The sequence below is a fragment of the Cucumis sativus genome, chromosome 6 (genome assembly GCF_000004075.3).
Source record: "Cucumis sativus cultivar 9930 chromosome 6, Cucumber_9930_V3, whole genome shotgun sequence".
In the NCBI taxonomy this organism is placed as follows: domain Eukaryota; kingdom Viridiplantae; phylum Streptophyta; class Magnoliopsida; order Cucurbitales; family Cucurbitaceae; genus Cucumis; species Cucumis sativus.
This window is the reverse complement of record NC_026660.2, coordinates 28,907,575-28,922,385: the sequence shown is the minus strand read 5'-3', so window position 1 is coordinate 28,922,385 and position 14,811 is coordinate 28,907,575. Positions and strand designations below refer to the sequence as shown.

General features: G+C 35.6%; 3 protein-coding genes across 3 annotated transcripts; all 3 read left to right on the top strand.

The window, feature by feature from the left end:
• On the top strand, nucleotides 1-3,860 carry LOC101207147 (G-type lectin S-receptor-like serine/threonine-protein kinase B120). The gene is made up of 7 exons (XM_011659877.2): nucleotides 1-1,603; nucleotides 1,908-2,027; nucleotides 2,125-2,354; nucleotides 2,452-2,662; nucleotides 2,754-2,994; nucleotides 3,075-3,222; nucleotides 3,318-3,860. Exons 1-7 carry the CDS (start codon nucleotides 292-294, stop codon nucleotides 3,624-3,626), a joined length of 2,571 nt encoding a protein of 856 aa, XP_011658179.1. The 5' UTR covers nucleotides 1-291; the 3' UTR covers nucleotides 3,627-3,860.
• A 1,763-nt stretch (nucleotides 3,861-5,623) lies between these two features.
• LOC101213883 (U-box domain-containing protein 8) lies at nucleotides 5,624-7,421 on the top strand. The gene has a single exon (XM_004134694.3). It carries the CDS (start codon nucleotides 5,954-5,956, stop codon nucleotides 7,049-7,051), a length of 1,098 nt encoding a protein of 365 aa, XP_004134742.1. The 5' UTR covers nucleotides 5,624-5,953; the 3' UTR covers nucleotides 7,052-7,421.
• A 3,037-nt stretch (nucleotides 7,422-10,458) lies between these two features.
• LOC101214126 (NAD(P)H dehydrogenase (quinone) FQR1) lies at nucleotides 10,459-13,099 on the top strand. Its single transcript, XM_004134695.3, has 4 exons — nucleotides 10,459-10,631; nucleotides 11,853-11,946; nucleotides 12,270-12,532; nucleotides 12,617-13,099. Exons 1-4 carry the CDS (start codon nucleotides 10,609-10,611, stop codon nucleotides 12,843-12,845), a joined length of 609 nt encoding a protein of 202 aa, XP_004134743.1. The 5' UTR covers nucleotides 10,459-10,608; the 3' UTR covers nucleotides 12,846-13,099.
• Nucleotides 13,100-14,811: the final 1,712 nt, after the last annotated feature.

Here is a 14,811-nt window from a genome sequence, read left to right as displayed (position 1 = left end):
AAAGGTGTAGGAGAGAGATGAGTCTGACTGCAATTTTGAGTGGTGTTGCGCCAAACATTTTCATTGAAACTTCTCCAATTCTGATGAAAACGAATACTAATCTTCACCTAAAAGGGCTTTATGTTGCTTGTTCCTATCAAACCATTTTCTCTCAAGTCAGAGAATGTTAGCAATACGCCGCCATTGAAGTTTTTTTCTTTGAATTTTATATTTTAAGTTGTTTGTTTCTTCTTCTTCTTCTTCTTCTTCATCTCTTCCGAACGGGTTATTTCTGTTCAGAGACATCTTGATATGGGTAGTGATTGCAGAAAGGTTGTTGGGTTTCTTCAATTCTTTGTTATTTCATTCTTCCTCTGTTCTTCGCCTCTGTTTTGCGATGCTGCAGATTCAATTACAAAGGGTAGAGGTTTAAGAGACGGTAGTAATGAAACCCTCGTATCCCTGGATGACTCCTACGAACTGGGTTTCTTCAGCCCCATAAATTCTTCACTACGATACGTTGGAATATGGTATCACAAGATCGAGGAACAGTCTGTTATTTGGGTTGCGAATAGAGATAGGCCACTCCGTAATAGAAATGGGGTTTTGATAATCGGAGACGACGGGAACTTGGTCGTTCTGGACGGTAACAACTCTGTTTGGACAAGCAATATCACAGCGAATTCGTTTGAGCCCAGAAACTTAACTCTTCTTAACCATGGAGCATTGGTTCTCTCGAGTGGAGACGACTTATCGAAAGTTCATTGGAGCAGCTTCGAACACCCCACGGATACATTTCTTCCCAATATGGTGGTGAAAGTGAACCCACAAATGGGCGAGAAACGAATGTTTATGTCGTGGAAATCAGAGACAGATCCGGCCGTCGGAAATTACTGTCTGGGTGTGGATCCCCGTGGAGCTGTGCAGATCATCGTTTGGAATGGGAATAATCGATGGTGGAGAAGCGGCCACTGGGACAAGCAGATTTTCTCTGGGATTCCAACTATGCGTTCTACGTCGTTGTACGGGTTTAAGATTACCTCTGATGATGGAAATAACATTAGCGTAACTTTTGAAGCACTGAATGATTTGGATAAGCTGAAATTTCAAATTCAGTGGGATGGTAAAGAAGCGCAGCAACGGTTGAATGAAACAACTCGCAAATGGGATACCATTCGTTTACTGCCTTCGAACGATTGCGATTTCTATAATTTTTGTGGAGATTTTGGGGTTTGTTCTGAAAACAGTCGTCTTAAGTGTAGCTGCCCTCAAGGGTTTATACCCAAAAACAAAGAACGATGGGACAAAGGGATTTGGTCAGATGGGTGTCGGAGGAAGACTCCATTGCTTGAGCAGAGAATGAAAAGTAGTCCAAACGGAACTATTGAAGATAGTGAGCAAGATGGATTTGTAGATGTGCTATTTGTGAAATTGCCCGATTTCATAACTGGAATATTTGTGGTGGAGTCCTGTAGAGATAGATGTTCCAGCAATTCTTCGTGTGTTGCATATTCCGATGCTCCTGGAATTGGGTGCGCTACTTGGGATGGACCCTTAAAAGATATTCAGAGATTTGAGGGTGCTGGGAATACTTTGCACCTTCGTATCGCTCATTCTGATTTGAGTAAGCTTTCAAAACCTTGCAATTCCTTCTCTCTTTTCTCCAGTTTATGTTTTACAACACTTTAATGGATGTGGTTTAGAATTGGTTAGGTCTCTTTCTTTTTCATTCCTGCTGTCTTTATGTCCTTCCCTCATTAATACTTTTGTGGGATATCCTTCAATATCATGAACAAGAAGTAAATCCTAATTAAATTCTATGACTATTGAAAGAAAGAAATAGAAAGCCTTCTGAAGGCATCTGCTATGTTTTCATGTTTTTCATGTTGTTTGGACATGTTTTAACAATTGTCATTTTCTACTCATAGCACCTGTAGATAGCGAGAGCAAATTGTCAACTGGTGTGATAGTGGCGATATGTTTTGGAGGAGCAGCTGCCATAGCGATAATAGCATTGCTGCTATGGAAATTCAGAGGCAAAACGAAAGGTTTGAATATGAATAATATATTTAGTTCTGGTGCTCTCTTGGCTTAGAAAGTTGTTTCCATTCCCATGCTAAATTCTCGCAATTTCTGGTTCACCAGCTGCTACTACAAGTGAACCTCAGAACAAAACTGAAGTACCAATGTTTGACCTGAGCAAGAGCAAAGAACTTTCAGCAGAGCTTTCAGGGCCATACGAATTAGGCATAGAAGGTGAAAATTTGAGTGGACCAGATTTGCCAATGTTCAATTTCAACTGTATAGCTGCAGCTACCGATAACTTTTCTGAGGAAAACAAGCTTGGCCAAGGAGGCTTCGGCCCTGTATACAAGGTAACCAAGTCTTCCGAGCATTTCTGGTGCAGAACAAAGAAAATAAGCTCAGTTGGTGTTAAATAACAAGCCTTCTCTTTCTATTTTCTTTTGGCAGGGAAAGCTTCCATGTGGACAAGAAATTGCTGTCAAGAGGCTTTCAGTCCGGTCTGGCCAAGGTCTAGAAGAGTTTAAGAATGAGATTATACTAATTGGAAAGTTACAGCACCGAAACCTCGTCAGATTGTTGGGCTACTGCATTCAAGGAGAGGACAAGTTGCTGCTCTATGAATATATGCCAAACAAAAGCTTGGACTGGTTTCTTTTCGGTATCTACTTTGGCTTTTTATTAAGAAATTGAAACTCGTAAACATGAATTTTTGGATTTAAATCTTTTGTTCCTTGGTGTTAATGCTGCAGATCCAAACAAGCAGGCACTACTAGATTGGAAAAAACGGTTGTCAATCGTTGAGGGAATTGCACGAGGGCTGCTATACCTTCATCGAGACTCGAGACTTCTTATTATTCATAGAGATTTGAAAGCTAGCAATATTTTACTAGACGAAGACATGAATCCAAAGATATCGGACTTTGGCATGGCTAGAATATTTGGTGGAAACCAAAATGAGGCGACGAATACAATTCGAGTTGTTGGCACATAGTAAGTACTAGCAACTTACCTATACAACATCCTTAATTTAAGTGATCCAAAAATCTAACGTTTCAAATCATTATATGCAGTGGTTACATGGCTCCAGAATATGCAATGGAAGGTTTATTTTCAGTAAAATCAGACGTATATAGTTTTGGTGTTTTGCTATTGGAATTAATCTGTGGCAGGAGGAACACTAGCTTTCGCTCAACTGAATACTTAACCTTGATTAGCTATGTAAGTCCCCTTCTCTTTTACCATCTGTTTGAAAATTTGAATATGTTTGTTGAGGAGTGGATAATCATAGACTAAATATGGGAAACCTTTTTCAGGCTTGGAAACTTTGGAATGATGGAAGAGCGATTGAACTTCTTGACCCTTCTATACGCGATTCATCCCCTGAGAATGAAGTATTGAAATGCATACATGTAGCAATGTTGTGTGTTCAAGACTCTCCAGCTTACAGACCAACACTGCAGTCATTGGTTCTAATGCTGGAGAGTGAATCTACGTCTCTGCCACAACCAAGACAACCCACCTATACGTCAACGAGAGCCTCAATTGATATAGATTTGTTTACAGAAGGCCACGACATTGTATCGTCAAATGACGTAACGGTAACAATGTTGGATGGTAGATAATATTATATTTTGGTTTTGGTTCTTTCCTCCTAATGTTAATATGCAATTTTGTGCGTCTTCAAAGCATAGGAAGTTAGTTTGTTAAGTGAGTACAGTCATTTTTAGTAATCTTGTTCATATAAATGATTGGGTTTGATTGATTTTTCTGATAGGTAAGTTAAAGCAGAAGCAAACAATTGATGAGTTGAGAAATGAAGTGGTTTGTTGGTTTATAGATTAGGTTTGTCATTTAAATTATTTTCTCAGTGTCACTTCAGTTATATCTGCAAGATGATCCATTGGTAACACAACTATTTTATCTTGTTAGGAAAAGCTTCCACAAAATGTAAAAATACTAAAACTCTGCCCTGTACATAACAAGAAGAGGGAAAGAAAAACATTGTTAAAATTTTATTTCATTAAATAATTGGTTCTTATCTTCTCATAAACATAAATATTTGTCTTATATACAAATCACCAAGAAAGCAATTGTATAATAGAAATTTCAATTAATTAAAATTCATACACATAAATAATTGTTAAAATCAATTCAAATAAATACTAATTACTATTTATCTAAACATTGAGGAAATAAAAATTGTGGATTGAATCTTTAACCTCTAAAAATAAAAAATCAAGTTAAAAGTCATTTTAACAAATAAATAACTATTTATTCATTAATTGAATCTATCTTTTAGTGATATCAAAGTTTAAGAGTAAAGAAATAATGTTGAATTTTCGTAGAATGAATTGGAGGAAAAGAATGTATCATTAATATTTCTATATTTTATAGTAATAGAGAGATAGATGGTAAGTTTTATTATGAATTTGAAATGAAGAATTTAGTTGAGTTGAGTTTTAGTTAGAGAGAGACATAGAATCCTCCTTCTTAGTTAGAAACGAAAAGTTAAGCTTCTTCGAAGACAAAAAGTGGTCCAAGAATAAGCAATTTTCAAAAGGGAAAAAAGAGACCGTTGGTAAAGGAAAGTAGCTCAAGGTATCTCAATCTATTTTTATGACCAACTTTAACTTCTTTAAGAGCCTGATGTGATAATACCACCAATTATCTCTATTCTTCAACCATAAATTTTATTTTTATATATATATATATATAACCACAACAAAAGAAAAATTAAATATTGGAATTTCTCAATTATTATTATTACAAACAAAAAAATGTTGAATAATGTTGATCTTATCTTTTGATTCTTGAATGAGAAAAACAATGATGTAAGAATTTGATGTTTTCCCTTCTTAATGTAGTCTTTGAATTTCTAGGAAGATAACAATTTAATACTTAAAAAGGTTAATTTATAACAAACTTTGCAAAGTAGAGTATTATTTTTCCTTTTAGAAAATATTTAATTAAAAAGGAAAAGTAAGCTAAATTTAGACAGAATGAAAAAAAGAAAAGCATTGAAATTGAAATATTAAGAAGGTTGGAATGGGAAATTTGGTTAGATGGTGTGAAAACTCAAAAAACTGAAAGGTATAATAGCTACGCAACCTTTGTGATTGTCAACTCAAGGATTAAAGTAATGAAATTGAGAAAGTCTCTTCTTCCCTCACTCATATCAACTCCTTTTCACCAAAGTCCAAAAACACACACCACCAACCAACCATACAATCTCAATTCTCCAAATTACCCTTTTATATTTTCTTTTCTTTTGCCTTCAACCATTCTAAAATTTACACTTCTTTCTCCACTGAATTATTTACATTACCTTGTGTATTTGTGATACCCACTTTCAGTTGAAGAAGTACACTATCATGATTTATGTCCATCCATGTTTAAAGTTCCAATTACAACAAATCAAATTAATATTATTTTCTACCCAAACACAGTCTTAACCATGACTATAATAACCAATTCATCACATATACTCTGATTAAGATAATAGGAATATTAGAAAGTAATATAGTTTAGGGAATTAAGACACTAATTAAGCATCATTTTTTGAGGGGATGTATATTTATTGTGGAGGATGTTCCTTTTCGGTCTCAACAAAAAAGAAAAGTGAAAAATGAATTGATGGTATGAAGAAATGATGATTTTATATGTAAAGAGAAATGGTGAGTGGGGTTTAGGTAAATTGGAAGGGTGTGTGCTTTGTTGCTTCAATCAAAGAAGAAAGATGGATTTAGATAAAAGAGCGTAGAGAGCCTCTCTCTCTCTCTTTCTCTTTCTCTTCCTTTCTCTCTCTCTACTCTTCCCTTCTCTTCTTTTTCTCTTTCTCTTTCTCTGTAATGGAAGTCTATGGTGTTGGAGCATCCAAAGCCAAAACCTCATAAACCCTTAACTCACTGTTAGATTTCTTATTCACAAGAAATACTAAGTGTGGGCTTTAATGGCGGCTCCATATCCTGATGATTTCAAGTGCCCTATTTCTCTGGAGATAATGTCGGACCCTGTAATACTCTCCTCCGGCCACACCTTTGATCGTTCCTCAATCCAACGCTGGCTCGACGCTGGTCACCGGACTTGCCCTATCACCCAATTGCCCCTTCCTCAAAACCCTTCTCTAATACCTAACCATGCCCTTCGCAGCTTAATTTCAAATTTCAACCCTGTTTCCCTTTCCAAGCCATTTCTCCCTCATCCGCCGCCTCAAACCCTAATCTCGATTCTCATCTCTCCTTCTTCCTCTCTTGATTCCAAGCTCGATTGCCTCAATCAACTCGCCAGGGTTTCAAAGCGCGATTCCGCTGTGCGTCGAAGATTGACCGAGTCAGGTGCCGTTTCGGCCGTTCTTAAATGCGTTGGTTCTGACGATCCCAGTCTCCAAGAGAAAGCTCTCTCCCTCTTGCTTAATCTTAGTTTGGACGATGATAACAAAGTGGGTTTGGTTGCAGAAGGGGCTATTGGTCTCACCGTCGCTGCTCTTCAAGCTAGGTCCGCCGATTGCAGAGCCGTAGCGGCCACGATGCTGACGAGCTTAGCTGTTGTGGAGGTCAACAAAGCTACAATTGGGGCATATCCCTATGCAGTTCGTTCTCTGGTTTATCTCTTACGGAACGGCAACAACAGAGAGCAGAAAGAAGCTGCAACTGCGCTTTACGCCATTTGTTCATTCCCTGGGAACCGTTTGCGCGTTGTGGAATGTGGGGCTGTTCCCATTTTGCTTAAAATCGCAAATTCTGGGTTGGATAGAGCAGTGGAGGTTCTGGGGGTTTTGGCTAAGTGCAAGGAAGGTCGAGAAGAGATGCAATGGTTCAAGGGATGTGTGGAGATTTTGAGTCGTGTTTTGAGGAATGGATCACCACGAGGAGTTCAATATGCTCTTCTAACTCTGGCTTCCCTTTGCTGCCATTGCGAGCGGCTCTGCGTGGAGGCAAGAAGAGAAGGCATTTTGGGAATCTGTATGACATTGATTGATGATGATAGTGAAAAGATCAGAGCAAATGCTGCAAATTTGATTCATATACTGAAAGGGAACACCCCGTGAGAAGAAGGAATCAAATCGGATTCGTTCGAGCTTGTCTCAAGAATTCTGATTTGTCTTGTGAGTATGACTCATGTATGGATTTTGCTGTGGCGTAATGTCGATGCCTCATTCTCCTTACCGAGGTGAGTCCAATTTCTTCTCGATTATAGGTTTGTACTTTTTTCCTTCTTTTTTGGTTGGATAGTTTCTGTACAAAAAAATATATATTAGAATCTGGCAAGATCATGGTTCTTTTTCTTCTTTTTGAATATTTTTATATATATATGATGTAAATTGAAATAAAGAACGACAGAATCAATTATGCACTGGAGGTGTTCTTCAATCTTCATGATTTCAGGTTGGTTTATACCAAGAAAATTTTTCCAATTTATTATTTAGTATTGTTATCAGCTTTCATTTATGAAAGTTTCTTCTTTTGACTCAACAAGCTAGCTAACTTACGTGCTGTTCTAAAGAAACTAAAAATTCACGAGTATTGTTGTGGTGTCCTGTCCTGTCCTACGATTTTGTGGCGGTGGTTGTCATGTGTGGCTGTTAAATGAAATGAAATTAATTGTTATGCTTTTTTTTAAAACCTCAATTAGGTAAATGTAGTTGTAATTAATTTCATTAAAATCCCATATCACTTTTCCTCGATTCTGTTAGAACATGGGATACAATCGAAGCTGTACCAATTGTACGGACTCCCCTGTTCACTTTGCTTGATGTTTTACTCTATTCAACTGAGTTTTTCTTTTTTGGACCCGCTAGATAAATTTTTCTACAAAGAATTTCTGAACCATTAGTATGATTTGTAAACAGTGGATGAATAAAATATATGGTGGAATGGATATTTTGATGCAGTAAAGTTAATATGTGGTAGGGTTGTGAAAGAAGGTTTTGTGGTTAGAAATTGAGAATGGGTTTTGGTTGGCTTCCTGGCCATTAGAGGACTGTGGACGAAGATATGTTGTTAGTCATTTTCACAGAGCACAGAACAGAGTTTGCAAACATGGAGCCCTCCAACTTTGTTCTTCTCTTCCAAATTTATAATCTTCATTCTTTATATCCAATCTCGTCCTTTCCTTATTGCAAATAAAGGAGAAAGTTGTCGCCTTCCCCACTCTGTGGTAATTTAGAACTCGAATGTGTTTCGTATCTTCAAGCTTAATTTAAAAACCGTTGATAGACTTTTATGAGTGATACATTCTTAATCACTTCAATATTAGCTTTTTTTTTCTTAGGGATTGTGTGTGATATTAGTATAATAAAAGTGGATTTTATCAACTTATTTTATAGACTAATAACATGTTTGGTTGAGAGTAGAGTCAAATTGGGTAATCTATTGGTCAAAAAGGTTAGAAAAAGTGGAGATCTTTAAAAATTCTCTATTACACAACTTTTGATATTTATTATAAATATGTATAATGTGTATGGTATGTATACTTAAACCGTAAAGATAAACAGATAGTACCTGTCGGTGGGTTGCTTGAAAGACAAAGTAGAGGCACAGAGTGCTTTACGGGATTTGTCTTTTCTGTTTGGGCTTTTAAAGAGTTTATACCACATGGGTCACCATTTATAAGCCCATAATAGGACCTAACATTTAACAAAGAAAGCCCTCGACAAAATTTCGTTTATAATTATAGCTGAAAGGAATAGCTTTCTCTCTCTTTTGCCAATGTATTTAACAATCCGAAAAATTAAAAAATACTGCAATTGACTGTGTAGCTTTTGTGCCGTAAAAGATCCGATTGAACATAATTCAACTCGTTAAGAAATATCTTTACCTCAACATGTTGAACTAAAATCGAAATGCGCTCTTAACTCATCCTTAATACTTATTTTCGATGGTTGCCTCAACTGGGGTTATCTACTTAATAGTTTTCTGGGTTTTTTAAGCTAAAAGAAGCTTCTGACTATAAAAATAACTGAATAGATGAATACAATTGTGAAGGATGTGAAAATTACAATATTGTCAATAGTCATAACATAAAAAAAAAAAAAATGGTCTGGGAAATAAATTTTAATTTGGATGAAATATGAAAAAAGATATAGAGAAGATGAGTGAGTGGACCCACAAATGATCCATTTTGACCAAAGCAGTGCATGTGCTAAAGTTTTGAGGCCAAAATATGCTTTACTATCATCATACATACTACACTACCACCATTCTGATTTTCCTCTCCATCTTTCCTTAGATGCAAAAGAGGGGGAAAAAAAAGTATAAAAATTGTAGCAGAAACAGATTCAAAATCCATTCAACTTCTTCTTGACTTCACCCATTCTAATCCTCTACAAAAAGGTAGAAAGAAAAATCCGAGAAGTGGTATGGTCTTTCCCTATTGACAAGCAATGCTCCATTCCACATTGGTGGACCTCACCACAAACCCCAATCTCTTTCTTTATTTCCATTTCTATTTTTGACTCCTCTGAACCTGAACTCACACTAGGCTATCGCATGGCTTTTTAAGCTCTCATTGGGTTGATTCATGGGTCATCTGAGCTCAGGTTAAGCTCCATCATGGATCTTGTAATTGAAGCGATGGAGGTCTATTGGTTGGATGTCCTTGTTGTCGGCCTCAGTCTGTCTATGTGAATCCTTATCTCTGTCTATAAGCCTCTTATCTCTCTAAACTCTCGATCTTGGCCTTGATAAATCTACTCATAACAAAGTTCAAACATTACACTGATTTCACATCAGATTGGACATAATTATATCAAGCTTGTTTGAAGCAATTAGTGACCCAATTTCAGGAGCCAAGAAGGGCAGGGAATTTGTATTTGGTAATGATGTTATTATCAAAGCGTAAATGGGATGAAAATGAAGGGAGTGGAATGGATTAACAAAGACAAAAAACGCACGCTTCAAGACAAAGGCTATCAATTCTCTCTTAACCCTCTCTACATTACAATTTTACAAACACTTTCCATTAAACTTAATTTCACCTAACAATTGATGTCATGGGACCCCCTTTAATCACTTACCTAAAACCTTTATTATAAAGCTTATCAACTTAAACCAAACCCAAATCACAATCTTATTTTACTCATTCTTTTTTAATCCCCCTTTCCCAAGATATCTTGAATTTCAAGTAAGGGACTATGGACAGCAAGAAGTGCAAAACTGTGAGAAAAGCATATGAAGAAAGTTGGTTCTTTTATCACTCTTTTAGAAAATGATTTCATTCATTGAATGGATGAATTTTACTTCCATCAATAGTGAATCAGATTGAATATTTCACCTGATGAAGAAGGGAGAGCTTCCGATAGGAAGAAGAATGAAGTTTTAATCAATGAAAACAATGATGGTGGAAGGAGTGGAGTGGACATCAACCGTCCCATAATTCAACATTATTACTAACGAAACCCCACCAAAATTGGGGTTAGACCCCATTAATTATGCTATTAAAAAAAATCAAATAACATTTTTGTAGAACACAGCTTGTAGAGCACTATAAATTGGGGTCCCCCTTAATGTCAATACTGTCAAACATTTCGCTCACCCACTCAAATTAGAGAGAACAAGAAGAAGAAGAAGAAGAAGACATACAGACAGAAACTCAGAGAATCTACCAATGGCCACCAAAGTTTACATTGTGTAATCTTCTCTCAATCCCTTCCAATTTATCAGTTTTTTCTTTGGATTATAATTCTCTGTTTTGTAGTCAACTTTTATGGCAATTATAAACCCAAATTTATTTCGATATTTTTTCTGCAATTTTGGAGCTTTCTTTTTTATTCAAACAATAAGCGTTGTCATGAATGATTATCAACTCCAGTTGACAAAGGTTCTGTTTTTTAATGATCAAGAGATGTCCTGGGAACTTGGAGCTTGTTGACTCTGTTTTGGTATGATTCTGTTAGGGATTACTCTGATTTCTTTTTCTGGTTTTAATTTTTTCCGATTGAAAATCCATCAAACTCTAGCTTTGTTTTATGTTATGAACTTATTCTTGGTGTATTTTACTATGTTAAAATTTCTTAATGATCTGCATGAACAATGAGATGAATAGCATCCATGATTTTAGGACATTAATTGGATATCTTTTTCAATATTTGGTTGCTCCACCAAACGTCAGTAAATTTTGAATGACACCCTCAAATTTTGTCCCAAGAGTTCAGAGTCAAAGTAGATTTTAATTACCACGTGTAAGTTTTATGGTTTTCTTTACCTATTATTAGGTTACTTCTAGAAATGGGATCTTTGTTTGACAAACTAATGGGGGAATTTAGCTGTCATATGTGAACTAGACTGTCATGAAAACTGAAGTGACTAAGAAACCTAACCTAACCTGTGGAAATCATGCAACAACTTTTGGCTAATTTTGTGGACCCTGCTTTAGGACTTCCACTTCTCTTTTCTATTACTTGTTTTTTGATCCATAACTATTGAAACTTCCACTAAGTTTTCATTGCTTAACTTGTGTGATGTCAATGCATATACTGTTGTTTTGGCCTCAATGAAAGCAAAATTGTCTTGTCTCCATTTTAATTACCAGTCATATTTCTACCTTATTCTTCTAGATAAAAGGATGCAACTCCCTTGAGAACTTCTTCCTTTTGGTTTTTTTAGTGTGTCGTTGTCGTGAATTCGGTTTTGTCGTGCAAAAGTTTCTTCTCTTTATTTTGACATCACTTGTCCAAAAAACACCATACATGTTGATTCCAATGAAGAACAGCTACGAGTTTGAGAAATTATGACCAACTATAGTTGTCTATGATACGGTTGGTCGTCATGCCATATATGTATGAGAAAAACTTTGGTGGTCAATCAATGGATGTAGTAAGGTGTTTTGGAAATGATGAGTATGTTGTGCAGATACTATTCCACTTATGGACATGTCTTGAGACTGGCAGAGGAAATTCAAAAAGGAGTTGCTTCTGTGGAGGGAGTGGAAGTCAAATTATGGCAGGTGCGAGTCTTATTGTGATTGTAACCGTTCATTTCTTTACGTGTTCGATTAAGATCTGAAATCTGTTCACATTGAACTTGACAATGACCAACAAACGTCTTTGTTTTGCTGATTAAGAGTTACTTTCCTGTTTTATCACTCTTGCATCCTTCATTTTTAGTTGAGATGCCTTGTTCAAACTAAATACAAACAAACTAGACAATCTATAGTTGAATGTGCTTTTTCAGGTTCACGCAAATTAATCATTGACAATTCTGAATACATTTTCTAACTGGTTTTGGTATTTGAGTCCCTCTGAATGAGTATGTACCATATTTGAACAGGTGCCTGAAACGTTACCAAGCGAGGTTCTTGAAAAGATGCAAGCACCACCAAAGGGTGAAGCACCGATCATTACGCCAAGTGAACTCGCTGAAGCTGACGGTTTACTATTTGGATTCCCTACAAGATTCGGAATGATGTGCGCTCAATTCAAAGCATTCATGGATGCAACAGGAAGTTTATGGAGAACACAATCACTTGCAGGAAAGCCAGCAGGCATTTTCTATAGCACTGCTTCTCAAGGAGGTGGACAGGAGACTACTCCGTGAGTCTCTTTTTTAAATAATTTAGAGTTCAAACATTTCAAAATGAAAACTCGATTTTAAAAATTTTGTATTATATATTGCAGCTTAACGGCCATAACTCAGCTAGTTCATCATGGCATGCTGTTTGTTCCAATTGGATATTCATTCGGAGCTGGAATGTTCGAGATGGAGAACATCAAGGGCGGGAGCCCTTACGGTGCTGGAACTTTAGCCGGTGATGGCTCCAGACAACCTTCTGAACTTGAACTGCAGCAAGCTTTCCACCAGGGGAAGTACTTTGCAGGCATTGCAAAGAAGCTCAAGGGAAACTGATTGTTTTCTATACTTATTATTTGTTCTCCCTGCCATTATATATATTAATATAATATACAATATATATAGCTGTTCTTTGTTGAAGAATTTGCTATGTCCTGTGTTTTATCTTTTGATTTGTGTATGTATTGAAGCTCACACTGCTACCAAACATTATTATCTATCAAAGTTATCTGTTGGGCATGTATTTTTAACCCTTAATCTTTGTGTACATCACAGTAAATTTATCAATAACGAATGTTATATTGGTACGAGACTATTTGAGTGAAATAATATGTAATGAGAAAGGAAGTACAACATTTTTATGTGAATCACTTGGTTAGAAAGAAACCAGCTGGCATGTAGGGATAGGTTAACTTATAATTAGGACAAGAAAGTTGGGGGAAATGAAAAATGAAGTTGTATGACTAAAGAGAATGAAAACATATGGGCCAACAGAAACACAGCTACAATAAAATTTCATCCAATGTGAAGTTGTTGTTTCATTGTTTGGATATACAGATTGTTAGTTAGTACAATATTATTGGATATACAGATTCTGTCTATATATCATCAAACTGGTCCATCCAAATGGGTTTAACTTCAATCAAATGCCAATCTGTTAAGGTTGTAGGTTCAAGACCACACACAATGATCTTAACCAAAAAACAAAAAGAAAAAGAAAGAAACATTGCCGTACTACACTTATAGTTTTGGTTTTTAGATGTTGGAAGAGAATATATATATAGAATGTTAAAATATCATTGACCATTGTCATATTTATTCAATTTTAGTCTCCATATTTTTAACTAATATTAAACTCAGTTGATACCTTTTATATATTATAAAAAGTACATGTAGACATTTTTACTAAATTTTGGAAATATACCCACGTTATATTTTATATTCTTATATGAAATTAATTACTATTATCTAACCAATTTTGATAAACATTAACTTAGAAGACATTCAACCAATATTGTAGAAAATTCTCTAATGTTGCCTGACATAGGATCGTCCTAGGTCATGTCTCGGTCTTAGTATTATTGCGAATCATTAGTTATCTTTTTCCAACTGGCAAGCTATTGTCCACCAACTAGCTAATAATCAGAATGCAAACTTCTCTTCAGGGAGATTCCTCCTTTTGTTCCTTAGTGTGCAACTTCTAAGTTTCATTGTAAATCTAAACATTGGACACTTCCAGTTATATAAAAGATTAGATACGGTAATTTTTTCTAAAGAAATATGTGAGGGTTGAGCTGTATGAGGTAGAAAACTCTTAAACACAGTCTAAACTAAATTTAAGATAAATTCTAAAAGTTGAAGTACAGACACTAAAATTATACGTAACCAAAATGTTATTTTAGAAATAGATAGTGTAAACTGATGGAAAAGGAAGATAAAAATATGATGGGGGAATGGATGAGGCCAATAATAAAATAAGAAGAAAAAAAGAAAGCAGCAACATAAAAGTTTCTAAAAAGAGAGTATTTGGCCAAACGCTGTATTTTGATTCCTGAATGCCATACAAAATCGGATTCAAAGTTACGAAAAGAAATTACACTTTTTCATCCCACCCCCCCCCCCCCCAAAAAAAAAATCCAATTTATTTTCAGATATTTAATTAAAACTTCAAACAGAAGTTGAACAAATTCATTCTTCTTTTTCTCTCTTTAACCCATCCAAAACAAGAAAAAAGAAAAAAGAGAAAAGAAATTGAAAATTGAAAAGTTAGGGCAGAAAAAGAAAAAGAAAAAGGTGTAATATAGGTGTGAAATGGATGGGGGATATGTGCTTTTGATTTTATTAAACATCATTCATAACCCAGATGCCTCACAAACCCTACCTTTTCCTTTTTCAGTATCAATCAATTATTATATTTTTCTTTTCTAATTTTCACAAACCATATATACCATTACTCAAAAAAAGAAGAGAAAAGAAAGTGAAAAATTCTTCATCTTAGAGAGAAGCAAAGGCAAAGTACTGA